Source organism: Clupea harengus, chromosome 3, assembly GCF_900700415.2.
Source record: "Clupea harengus chromosome 3, Ch_v2.0.2, whole genome shotgun sequence".
NCBI classification, from domain to species: Eukaryota; Metazoa; Chordata; class Actinopteri; order Clupeiformes; family Clupeidae; genus Clupea; species Clupea harengus.
The window spans coordinates 21,456,908-21,470,576 of NC_045154.1; the positions used below are offsets into that span (position 1 = coordinate 21,456,908).

The 13,669-nt window shown below is 44.1% G+C and overlaps 1 protein-coding gene across 3 annotated transcripts in view; it reads left to right on the top strand.

The window, feature by feature from the left end:
• Nucleotides 1-13,669, top strand: part of kcnq1.2 (potassium voltage-gated channel, KQT-like subfamily, member 1.2) — a 140,628-nt gene that overhangs the window by 23,470 nt on the left and 103,489 nt on the right. For 2 of the 3 annotated variants that reach the window (XM_031564929.2, XM_031564932.2), the window contains exons 5-14: nt 212-290; nt 493-589; nt 1,418-1,558; nt 4,274-4,384; nt 4,921-5,016; nt 6,250-6,381; nt 7,783-7,936; nt 9,863-9,889; nt 11,115-11,165; nt 11,514-11,628. In XM_031564929.2, coding sequence (XP_031420789.1) covers nt 212-290; nt 493-589; nt 1,418-1,558; nt 4,274-4,384; nt 4,921-5,016; nt 6,250-6,381; nt 7,783-7,936; nt 9,863-9,889; nt 11,115-11,165; nt 11,514-11,628 — 1,003 coding nt within the window. The remainder of the gene's footprint in view (nt 1-211; nt 291-492; nt 590-1,417; nt 1,559-4,273; nt 4,385-4,920; nt 5,017-6,249; nt 6,382-7,782; nt 7,937-9,862; nt 9,890-11,114; nt 11,166-11,513; nt 11,629-13,669) is intronic. The other variant, XM_012842427.3, reaches the window with a different exon arrangement.

Here is a 13,669-nt window from a genome sequence, read left to right on the forward strand (position 1 = left end):
TCTATTTTTATTTTTTTTTTTTAAAGCATGTCAAAGGCAGTCAACACAGTGTTTGTGCTCCTAATTTGTGTACTTAATTTGTTCTACATTTTGCGTTGCAGTTTTTAATAATTTTGTCCCATATTTCTTATTAATATTATATATTCTTGATAATACTATTCTGTACCATAAATACTATGATCACAAATATTTATTTCTTCCTGCTGGCCAGATTTGATTGTGGTCATTGCCTCAGTCATTGTGCTGAGCGTGGGGTCAAATGGACAAGTCTTTGCCACATCAGCCATCAGGTATCATATCCATCGTGTGGCCCAACAGTGTACTCTCCATTTGTAAAAACATGTAAAATAATGTTGTCATAATAATCACTGTTAGCATAGTATTTGCACAGTTGTACTTCGGTAATACTCTACATTGTAGCTGTATTTTTTCTTTCGCATTCTTTTTGGCCTACTAGAAATATGTATTCACTTTGCCTGTCTGTGGACACAGGGGGATACGCTTCCTGCAGATCTTGCGTATGCTGCATGTTGATCGCCAGGGTGGCACATGGAGGCTTCTGGGTTCTGTAGTCTTTATTCATCGTCAGGTGAGGTCCACAACAACCCAGCAGAAGTGCCAGTCGCTACAGGCATTACAGGAGGCTATTATTTGAACTGATTAAGTATTATCATTGTGTCATTGCTGTCATTTTATTCGCTTCATAGTGTTGGTTAATGCGATCATGTCATTTAAAGAGTCAGATGCAAGACTGTATAATATTTTACATAGTGGAGACTTAATAATGTGGTGGATCAGCATTGCATTTATTCATTTAATTTATTTGCGGCAGTTGCGGTACTCACATTTTGTCTTTGCAAAAACTTGTCTTTGATGTTTTTGGATGAACTCCCACTTTTATGAGATTTTGACTGTTGTTGTCTTGCTGATATGTAAATCAAGAGTCAGGCGTCCTAGCAAGCTGGATGAGAGCCATGCCTGCTAGCCTAGTGAATAACATGCTTAGGAAAGATTTTGAGGATTTAGCAGTGGTTACAAAGGTTAGTTTGTTTTTTATGCATGGTAGAATTCGTTTTTGGAGGTTTTGGATACAATGGACAATTTAGAATCATATGTAAGGTTTTGGCTAGAGCAAGGGTCTAGGGAACAGTGTAAGCTTGTTGTGTGTTTAATAAGCAAAATATTTTAATGAGTGGTGGAAGAGGTTCTCTCAGTTAAGTTTTAGGGATGCAATAATGTACTTTGAGATTTAACTAAAAGCTCTAACACTTTCACATGTGTTATTTTTTATTATTCCTTAAATGTTTGTAAAATCAAATAAAAAATAATAATTGTATTTATTGATCATTTAATGATACTGTTTTATTCAGTGCCGTAAATGCTGTAAACACTTATGCATTTGTTCTGTTTTTCACAGGAGCTGATAACAACGCTGTATATTGGCTTTTTGGGCCTGATCTTCTCTTCCTACTTCGTGTATCTGGCAGAGAAAGATGCCGTGGATGAGGAGGGAAGGACTGGCTTCTCAAGCTATGCTGATGCCTTGTGGTGGGGCGTGGTGAGCCATTCCACTTCCATTAAAACACTACGGCAGCAGCAGTTACTCAGCAAAGATACTGATGTGTTTTACTGTTCATCAGTAAGGGTTTGGAGCTCAGCTTTAAGGTTTATCCTATGCAGAGTTCATTTCAAATGTCAGACACATCACCAGTTTTAGCATGCTTGATGAATTGAAATACAATCCAGTATTGTATATGTGCAACCTCATTGCCAAATATGTTTTAACCACTCACAATACCTGCAGTCCAACATTCTTTTTAAGAGCGGTCTCTTGTAATAATTTGTAGGCTGGCGCTGCAAGTTGGTAAAAAAAACATGGCAATGCTTCACTTCAATACCTCCAGTCTATTGAAAGCCTATTGATTGAACCTTTGTTGTCTGGCTCATAGCACATTGCAGGAAGGTCCAGATAATGGTCCTGTTGGGTTGTTTTGACCCATCTGGGCTTGAGTTCCCCAGTTCAGTTAATTAAACAGTTGAATTCAGTGCATGCTGTAATGAGAAACCAATGGCTGTTGTGCGCACGGGATCCATATGCCACAAAAGGCCGGTAATAAACCCTTTTCACCCCTGCACTCTCCGCCTGAAAGACCTTTTAGTCCGCTGCTATAAAGTGTCAGTTCCTTTAATTAAAACTTTAATTGCTGGATTACCACTGTTTTGTTGCAAGGGTCAGAAGGTATTATGGGGTCTCTGACGGCCTGTGTAGCGCTGAATAAAAGTGTCTGTTTGCGTGGAGTGGGCTCTCCAGAAGTGAATTCCCGCTACAGAGGCCCGCTGCCTCTTTTGTTTTTCCCCCCAACTGTAAACTTGAGACTCGTATGACACAGAGCCAGCGGAGGGAAGTTTGACAGGCTCCGGCGGAGGGAAGGAGAGAGAGGGGGAGGGAGGGGGGAGGAAGGGAGGGAGGGAGGGAGGGAAGGCTGTGAGCTGCTTTCTCCTTCGTTTGCTCGGCACGCTGGGAGCTGCAGGTGCAGGGCACAGCTGGAGCGCAGCGGCATGAATCATACCTCTCCAGCTTTCCACTCTCTCTCTCTCTGTTTCCCTCTCTTACTCACTCCTCTCTCTCTCTCTAACTCTGTTTCCCCCCCCCCTCTCTCTATCCACGAAAGTACTGGCCAACCAGGCACACACTATTAAAGTCACTTGATGTTGTTTCTGCTCAAACCACACCAGTGTGAGAAAACAGAGAATAAGAAAGTCAGAATAACAAAAGGGTGGAAAAAAGGACAGAAACTCTTAAGGTGAACTTTACAGGAAAAAAATTAAATAATTTTCATCTTTGATGACAGGCGTAGTCAGTGGAAAGGAGACAGAGTTGCACACGAGTTCTAGCAAAGAAGTTGGAGTGAATAGCTCCCCCCCCCCCCCCGTCCCTTAACCTCCAGTCCTTGAGCTTGACGGCATGGTTGCATGTGAAGAGAGCGCCCTGCTCATACACCGTGCAGTATGAGACCGACAGCAGTGGCTGCCTGGGGTCCAGGTGCAGCGCCACACCACACACGGAGACAGACAGGGCAGACAGTCCTCCTTTCAGGACGCGCGCACTGGAGAGAAGCCCTGTGCGTGGAAGTGCCACACACATAGACCATAGACCGTGTTCAATGAGTCATAGAGGCGGCTGTGTTCTGCGGCCTCACCGAGACGGACAGAGATGGAGAGATTGCACAGGCTTTGGATGTGGCAATACCACACACATAGAGCAGAGAGCATGACCCTCTGTACCGCCGAGGAGGAGGATGGCTGCCTGGATGCTGGGGTGAGGGGGAGGGGGGGATGAGATGGGGGTTGGTGGTGGTGGGGGCCGGGCCAGGTCGAGGGTTATGTGGAGTGGCCTATTGCACGCTGATGTCGAGGCTATTGTTAGCCGTCGGATTTACGGATTGCAGATTAAATCCCCCCGCTCTTGGCTCCCTAAAGCCTTTTGAAGTGTCTCACCTTACATCAACCCTTCCATTGTTTTGCGGCAGAGAGCCGAGGAGGCGGAGACGGCAGAAAGAGAGGGAGAGAGAGAGAGAGAGAGAGGGAAAGAGAGAGAAAGTAAAAGGTGGTGGGGGGAGGTTGTGGGGTAGCATTCACCAAAGACACTTACTGTAAGCCAAGTGCACTCCCAATGTGTCAGAATGGGCTCGCCTTTCATGGGAGCTACACGCACACGCAAAGGTATTTGTTTTCCACGCTCGGCAGGATTCCTGGGCCCTCGGCGGATTAGCGGGGGGAATTGTACCCCTCCGGAATGCACTTTAAACGTCGGGCGAGTGGTGACAGACGTGGACGCCGTCCAGCGAGCCTTGATGAACTTCCCATCCCACTTGTATTATTGCCTCTGTCAGAGAAGGGGGGCCTGAATAAAATGACATCTTTACAACTGCTGCTCCTTTATGAGCAAGTGAAACGCCCGGTGCTCCGGTTCTCCAGTGACCACGCGGATCACCTGACCTGCCTGGGGAGAAAAAAAAATGCAGAACGAACAAATAGAACAGAACAGAGACATGCAGTTGTACTCAGAGTGTCAGGATGAGGGGTTTGCCAGGTGTGCTGTACTCTCTTGTTCTCTTGCCTCTATGAAACTCAGAGATTGGCTCCATGAATATGTTTTTTTTACTGTAGCCACTACAATGTCACGATATTCTCACAAATGTCACGTGACAACTGGATTTTGTTACGCAACTTCAGTTGAACTCAGTGTTCCGCTTCTGTTCCCTCTCTCTAGGTGACGGTGACGACGATAGGCTACGGAGACAAAGTTCCTCAGACATGGATTGGGAAGGTCATTGCCTCCTGCTTCAGCGTGTTTGCAATTTCCTTCTTTGCCCTTCCAGCTGTAATTATTGTTCCTCACACACATTGGCAGGGACCTGGGGCCCGAGAGTAGGGGTTATTTTAAAGGCTCCTGATAAGTAGTGGTTTAAGGGAGGGTTAAGTAAAACAGTGGTCCACAGGCAACAAAGACTTTACATAGTGATACATCACTGCACAACACAATACAACACTATTTTGTCATACTCTCTCATAATTCATGCCCGAATTGTCCACTCTTACTTAATCAAATTGTAATGTATTAAATATTGTTCCCACCACACCACAACCACACCACCACCATCATGCTCTAATGTAGCAGTATACATATCGAAGCACCACACAAGAGTTCAACTTTGATTCAAAGTGTCATGAAGATTTAAATGCGGTGGTTGCCAAAGCAACACTGACAATACACAATAACATGACAACACTAACATGACAGTATGCAATAACGATGATAAACTGCCAGTAATGCAAACAATAGGGGTGAATTTAGATGAATTGAGTTCTTTGTGTGTCAGAAGGCTGCTGTTACATCAGTTGCCTGTGCGTCTGCAGGGGATCCTGGGATCAGGCTTCGCGTTGAAGGTGCAGCAGAAACAGAGGCAGAAGCACTTCAGCCGCCAAATTCCAGCTGCCGCCTCCCTCATCCAGGTACTGGGCACAGAGATACAGAGAGAGAGAGAGAAGAGAGAGGGAAAGAGAAAGCTACTTTGGCACCCGTGCAGAAGCACAACCTCACTGCGTCATTCGCCTCTGGGTTGCCAGCGCGAGCAAGGTGTGAGAAGGCGTTTCTGTTTACTGTGGAGTACGAGGGGCGGCGGGGGAAAGAGCCGGTGGCATGTATGTGCCCTTTTTGCAGCCACCGCCAACTTGTTAAAGCGCTGATTTATGACGCGGCCTGCGTAGTATCTCACCCCCGTGACAGGAAGTCTCAGCCTGAACACGTCTTGCGCCACTAAATCTTTGATATTCCAGCCGCTGAGGAGGACTCTTGTTCTCTCAGGGCCTTTGCCAACATAAGCTCCGAAACCAAAGTCAAATACAAACACAGTCATAGTGCTATTTGTCGTCTGGACAATCTCCCCTGTCCTGGTAAAGGTGAACTGTCCCGTGCGCCCAGACAGAGACAGCGGGCAAATATCAGCACTTTGAGCCAGCAGCAGCCGACAGTTTTAAGAAACACCATTTATCCTCTAGGTAAATGGAATGACCCCAGATGCAACGCCCAGACAAAATGTCCTCAGTGTCAAGCTGAGACAGCTCAAACAAACACCAGGCTACGCCATGCAAACTGCTGACAGTGTTAAAAAAGTCTGACGAGACCCTCTGGGCCGGTTGATAGTAGATTGCTGTGGTTAGCCATCTGAGGTTATAACATGAGCAGACTTGCCCTTTTGCTCCGGTACTGAACGTATTCCCAAGATTCATCCTTATTACAGGAACTAAAACTTTCATGGGGAACATTTCTGATTAATAACGACTTAAACAGTCCTGGATCTGGTTTGAAATAGGAATTTATGGTGAATTAGCCTCCTGCCACGGCATGTGTTGGCCAATAAACGCCGGTGCCGAAAGTGACTGTGTGAAATTTAACACGATCTGTAGGTTATCAGGCAGATGTGGCAACTGTGTAATTGTGTCATATGTTTTCACTGGAATGTAGTAGTTTTTGGAGAAATTAGTCACTATTCGCTGACCATCATATGACCTGCAGCTGCTGACATCTGATTGACTCACACTCCTATGATTCTCCTGTGCAGACATTTACTGTTTATGGCAGCAAACGCATGGCGTGTGTTCACCCATAAGCAGGATTTAGAAGTGTAGGTTTTGCCAGTCTGTGTCACTAGCATTGTGTTTTTCTTCCTTTGCTCCTTTTCTTAGACACTATGGCGGTGCTACGCTGTAGAGAAACCCGGAGGTTGTTCAGCGACATGGAAGATGTACGTGCTGACCGCCGACTACGTGCCCCCTGCAAACTCTGAAAACTCCAGCCCAGGCAACTTCAGAAAGCTGGTAAAACAAAGTGGCGTCTGTTTCACACAGTAGGAACTGCAGCGCTGTGCTTAAATCCCAGAAGCATGGACTTATGCCATGCCACACAAAAACACTGAACAACAGGTTGCTTTGTCCTGCTGTTCTTAAGCTAAAAATGCTAACCTCCGAGCTTCTGACCATGGCTTTGCCTCTCAGCCTCCAACCCTCCTCCTCAGGCCTTTTCTCTGGCAGCCATGTTAGAATAGGAGCTTGGGCCCAGTTTGTTTGCTGAGGGAACGGAACAGGGGGAGAGAGCGAGCGAGTGAGCGAGCGAGCTGATGGGCTCATTGGTGAGGAGCAGTGCCTTTGACTCGAACACAGTATTATACTCTCCTTTCACCCACCTCAGCTAGGAGCAACATAGACTGTGCTGATGTCATGGGGAACTGACTGTGAATGAGCAAGTGTTCTACTGTGGCCCCCCACCACCCCCTAACCCCCCCCCCTCCTTGCGTTTGCCATGATGACCCCAGGGCCCTTTTGTACCCCCCACACAAAGACACAGTCAGATGAGATGATGTCACCGCCCGCCTTTTTTCTCGTGGGAGTAAACCTTTGTGTAGCAAAACAACAACAAAAAAAATCTTTGTCCAGCACTGAGTCCACACATATTAGAAGTTGGGGTTGGGGGCGCTGGAGGGGGGGGGGGGGTTTGAGCAGAGGCCACTTCCGTCCCTTTCTGATCGGTGGCGTGTGACTTTTTTCCTCTGTCTCGGTCCTAATGAGTCATTCACTGCGGCGATCACTGGAGGAGAGCTTAAGTCAAAGCTGGCCAGGGGGGCTCAACTCTCATTCCGAGCAAAGCAAAGGAGTTTGAAAACCACAAGCAAATAAAATGCAGATATCTGCAGGCTGAGAGCAGTGTGAAGCCCTGTAACAGGGTCATAGTCCACTCACCTCAGTGTGAAGGTGGAGTCCATCAGACCGTAGCTCCCATTTGTATATTGCAAGGAGGTTTAAAAGGATACGCTCCACAAATACCAAACAGACAGAGCAAATATTTAGTGAAGGGACTAAACTTTTCCTGTGGATGGGTGATATTTATAGACTGGGTAAAGATTAACATGTACTGGTCTGTGCAAACATTTCACGTTTTTTTTTTTAAATTTTCCTCCATAAAGCTAATTAATTCATTCACTGACATTTTTATTGATTGATGACAAGTCAAGACAATGCAAGCCTGAATAGCATGCCCTTAAATCTACCAGTCATCACAGACTTGTTTGTCCACCAACTGAATGGGATGCTGGTTGCATGTTAATATGAGGCCTTCAGTCTTGTGCGGGGCATTTAAGGCACCACTGTCAGTGGGACTTGAGAAAAGAGCAGTTCCTAATCTCTCTCTCTCTCTCTCTCTCTCTCTCTCTCTTGTGTCCCCAGAGTAAACGCTACAAAAGGAAGCTAAGATCTCGTGACAATGGCTCCTTCAGCTCAGCAGGGGACAAGCCCTTGTCCATTCCCCAGATCACGTATGACCACATTGACGACAAAGACGAGAAGAAGGATGTGCCCTTCTTCCTTGAAGAACCCACTGGTAGCATGAGATTAGTCACTTTTTTTCACTTCTGAAGAATTATAATTGTTATTGTAAACAAACACAGACAACAAAGTAAATCAGATGAATCAAGCATACATTTAAAATGCTCATTAAAGCTTGAGGGTCTTGCAGTATAACACATTAGATGCAGGATGCGAATGTTTGCCTAGTTTAATAACTGTCTGTAATGTGTGTGTTAATGTTAGTGTGATGGTCTGCTGTTTAAAGCAATTACTTTTAGGCACTTTTAAGTCTGAAATGTGTCATATGAGGAGCATTTACTAAACTAAGTGAGTCAGCTTAAAATACAGAAACTAAAATACAGAAGAGTCAGAAACTACACTGTGGTATTGTTCACACATATTTTGAGGCGTTGTAAGAACATACATATTCTTCTGTTTGGAATTGGATCAACTATATGCAAAGTTTGATGTACGTACTTTCGAGATCCGGGTTCACAAATAGAAAGAAACACTCGAGGATGGGTTTCAGCAAACTCTTCAGTGTGCTTGTGATGGCAGAAGTTTCAGTTTATGTAACGTGGCTGAGGAGTGGGTGGGTGAGGAGTAAACGTTTGGGTGTGGACTTGTTTGTGTTTGGGCTTAGACTCTGTGAATCCCTGCCTCTTTTGCTCTCCGAGCTTTAAGTTGGACACCACATGGACTCAGATGGGCAGATGCAAATGCTTACTTCTGTACGCACAGGGGGATTACAGACGATGTTTACCTGCACGCTACGCAGGCCTCATCAATTAACAACATGATTTATTATGACAAAAATATGCACTGAATGGCCTCGCTTGGGAGGCCATTATAGTTTGTGGTCATGTATATTTGCATTTTCTGCAGATGTACAGTTCTGCATGTTTATGTAATTTGTTCCTTATTACATTAGAACTGCTTCAGTGACTTCATTTCCCTAAACACTTAGTGTTTAGTTACAAGAGGTGGCTAGCTCATACCGGAAAGCTATGGTAATGTGAGGGCAGATTTTTTGAGGTTTTTGTTCAGGCAAATATGACCATTTAAAAGACTCTAATCCTCCTTTACAATTTATATCAGCACTTTGAACTGCATTGTTTTGTATGAAAGGTGCTATACAAATAAAGTTTATTACTATTATTATTATTATTATTGTTATTATATAAGTGTATTAGAAAGATCCCATGGAAAGAAAATTTGCGTGTGGAAGATAATGAATAGCAAAATAATCAGTTGCTCAGTTTGCACCAATGCATATTGAGGCTCTTGCTATAGAAATGAACTTAGGCCTTAAGGCATAACACTCACTGGTGATGGATGTTTTTTTTTAAACGTAAGGAGGCCATCCTGTGTAAAATGGTGCCTGGACCGAATCTTCCCTCACTTTAGTCATTTATGTTGGCCTTTACGACCTTTGCTATCAGGTGGCATTATCATCAAAGCAGAGGCTTTTCAGTGCAAGAGCTACCAGCAGAGAATTTACAGATAAAAAAATGGAATCTGGTTTCGTACTTAATTGGTGGCGTGTAGCAGAGAGATAATGAACAAAACCATATGTCAGTTTGTCTTTGAACTGTGAAAAATGCCCTTTGGAGTTTTTAGGACATTCCCTTTGTACATTTACTAATGGATAGCGTGAGTGTTTGATGGTAAGTATAAAAACAATATTTATAGATCTGTAACCGTTTTATAGGGGACATTTCAAACGAACTCAGTGCCTTGCAAGGCACAATAATAATGTCTGCCCACGAGAACTTTTGCTCATTAAAGAGAGCGGGTGTAGATGATGCTACATAAAGAGGCTGGTTGGGATTCACACATCAAGGGATTGCTAGCCTAGTAGCATCTGGTGCCCTGCACTGTCTATCCCTGCAAATGGGTTTAAGACTGCTATGGAGTGTTGGTTTGTGTAGTAAAAAAGGTGCTATGTCTCTCCCGGCAGGCATCACCAGGATGCTCAAGCAGACAGGTGAGCCTATTGTGTGATGCCCATGTCCTGCTGTGTGATGCTGTTATCTGTCTGTATCTGCATGTCTTATTGTGTTTTTCCCTTTGGCATTATGACGAAACCCTCTCCTTGTTCAGTAGCTGTGAAGTTCCCTGCAAGGGCTGAGTAACCACACAAAATAATCAAATCATGACGAGAGGCGAGACAAGACAAGAAAGAGCCTTGGGATATACGCACCAGATGTATTCCTAAAACTATTAGTTGTCTTTCTGGTCTTGTGAGCAGGTAGCCCGTGTTTATCCCGTCCGATGCCTTCCTCCCCTAGAGTCTCAGGCAGTATTTTAATCAGACCTCCACCTTCTTATCAGCGCCTGTGCTCCTCTGACGCACAGGCTTTTTTGGCTGGCTGCTCCATCAGTGTGATGTTTTCTCTCCTCTGCCTTTGCCAAATTCATTTGTGCTGAATGCCCCAGGGCCTGCTGGGAAGTAGGAGGAGGAGGAGGAGGAGGTGGCGCAGGGCTGCAGGGCTGGCTGGCAGGGTGTTGAGGGAAGTAGGGCGATTCGGACCGAAGCGATAAACACGCTGCATTGTGGAGCTTCACTGGTCAGAAATAAAACTGCCGTTTCATTTAATCAACATCCGGCTTATCGCTCATCTGTCTGGCTGGCCCCGTCTGTGAGAATCTCTGAATGGGGCTCCCCCTGCTCCCCCCCCCCCCGTTGTCACTGTGGCCCCTGCTTGTTTTCATTCGCCGGGGCCTTCCAAGCCAAACGTGTTTGAACAGACTGGGACGATATTAATAAAGCAGCATTGTTTGTGTAGCCGATAAGCCCAGTGTGTCTCTGATGAATGAGAAGCACTGGGGCTGGAGGGACAGCCTTGTTTGCAACTCTTTGCTCTGCGCTGCCGCGCACTGTGCTACTGTTTTATTCCGTCCACTCCACTCCTCTCTGTGCACATAAACCAACTGAGTTGCCTGAACCTCTTTGAATAAAACAACCTCCTTTTATAAGGTTACAGAGGCCTCTGCTGTAATGTTTAGCTTGGAGTCTCAGTGCAGTTCTAAAACTAAGATAGTTTTCACGAACAAAGAACTGTAAGATCAGTTGGTTTTCACATGTAAACAGTACACCTCGTTGGCCTTGTTTAATTAACCTCTGTTTTGGGCCTCACAAATGAAAGTGTCCTCTACAGCTGCATGCCTGCATGACTTGTGTATGTTTTTGTCTGATTGCATGCCTCAAGACCCTCACCATTCCTGGTCCTCTTTCACTCTGAGCTGTCCTGCTTCTCCAGGTATCAACACTAGATTCTCTTTTATTTCTGCATTTTCTTATGGGGCATTTCCCATTGTACATATATTAGATACCGTATTTTTCCTACTATTAACCGCACTGTATATAAACTGCATTACAGTATTTTAAGTAATTTTATAAAACAAACCTGTGTTTTAACCGCAGTTTATTGAATGTTACGTAATGCCATATAGTTGTATTGACCCGAGTATTGACCGCAGGGCTGCAGAAATTTAGCAAAATCGATGTATAAACCGGGGTCAATAGTCGGGAAATTATGGTGGTAGATAGCATTTAAAGTGTTTTGGTGAGACTGAATTCCAAATCATCGGATTTGATTTTATTTTAGTGAAGAAAAAAATGGATGGATCCCCAAGAGACATCACGCGAGCGAATAGTCTAGTGGACGACATTGACTTTGTCAGTGAAGACATTGCTTTGCCTGTGGTGACTGATCCAGCACAGTGAGTTTTTCATTATTTTTTTTCTCATATTAAGTTTCTATATTTATCCTAAAATCCACCTATCCACCCATATCTGTCTAAATCCGCCATTCCCCTCATCCATCTGTCCATACATCCATTAAATACATATCGTATGTATGCAGTTTATGTCGGCTTCTCCCCCATACCAGAACCAGCTTTTTAAATATGAACCTCTTAAGTATTAAATCTCATGGATGGTGTTTGATGGTGTCCTTAAAGCTTACTGCAGTGAGACAGATGTAGTGGCCCCTTGCATTAGAATGTCAGATCATAACATAACCATTGCGTGATCAAGGGGCGTTCAACATAGCACAAACAGATCATGGCCTGAAGTTGACACACAAGTTCAGGATTATATGAGTTTTGCATTTTATGTAATTCATAATTCTTGATTTATAGCAGAATAATCTAGACCAAAATAACTAGCAGTCAAAGTAAGGGTATGAGTGTGTCAGTAAGGAAATGGTAAATTATGCCTTCTACAAAAACTGTTTTGCTGACATACAGTGTCTTTTCTTGCGTGTTAAGTTGAACTGACACAGGAAAGCATCTGTCACCTTTTGACTGTGTTTATCTGTTGACTTGGTGGTGTCATTTGGTAAACTCATCATGGTGTTTCGAGTAAACTTAAAGTCACGTTTGGGAAAGGGATGGCTCGCACGGACACCCATGGGGCAGGGTTCTGGAAATCTCTCCTGTATCCGTTAAGAGTGTTGGACATTTCAGGCTGACCTTAGAATAATATCCTGTGGTGACGCTGAGTGAGTTTACATGGAAGTGTTACTCTGCAGGCTCATTTCATGACACCCTAGGGGGTCTGGACTTTGCACTGTACCTGTGTCAACAGCTTATCAGTCAGAAGGTATGGTGACAGCGCGCACAGGGGTCCAGGGACTGCCGTGTCGAGTGGTAATGGAATGCAAACCAACTGGAAAATAATGCTGCAAAAAAAAAAAAAACATGTTCGGTGACCTATTTTCTAAGTTGCTGGAAAACAAGAGATTGTAAATAGTGGTTCTGCGTACACAGTTCATGTAGGCCAATAGCATTTTTATTCAATTAAACATCAAATTACACAGGAAATGTCATTAAATCCGGCAAGATCGCATGCGTCAGTTTCAGTGTTTTATGTCAACAGAACGGCACTGAAAATGATTAACTAGACTTGCACTGAAATGTATGGCCTTATGAGCTCTGAGGCTATATCTTGGAAAACAACTACAATAATAATAATAACAACCACGATAATCTTTATGTATAGAGCACTTTCTTTATAAAGCACACAAAAGCCATGTTACAAAGTGTTTCACAGAGGTAGCAAAATAAAAACATCAGGGTTCTAAAATAAATCAGATAAAAACTATTTGGTATATAAAAAACAATACAGTGGTACACCAATACAGAGGATATACATATATGAAAATATGTTTCAGTTTTTGGGTTACTGAATTGTAGAATTGTAGTTTGCAAGTGAACATGTAAGCAAGCTTATTGGAAAGGCTGTTCTCTCTATCAGTTATCTTATTGAGAACCCACACAGTAAACAACCTATTTTTGTCTCTGCACCTGAAAATAGGTGACCACTAAAGGCTTGGCCACGTGCTAATCTAGATGTTTGAAGGTAGCTCATGGGATTTCATTTGTGCCAAGAGCATGAATTCACACTTGTCTCACCAAATTGGCCAGGAGTCGTTTAAAGTAATATCTCCAAATTGGATTTGATGTATTTATGTACAATTTTATGTCTTTCATATGAATGGAAAGTGTGCATTTGCAAGTGTGTCTGAGTGAGTGAGCGTGTGTGTGTTTGTGTTTGTGTGTGTGTGTGTGTGTGTGTGTGTGTGTGTGTGTGTGTGTGTGTGTGTGTGTGTGTTTGTGTGTGCACGTGTGTGTGAGTATTTGAGTGCGTGCAAGTGTGTGTGTGAATCTACCATTTATGGGAGCACTGGGTGGTGGGTGTGGTGGTGGTGGGTGTTGCCTTCTTCTCCATGTTCTTTGTACCAGTTCCACCCTTCACTAA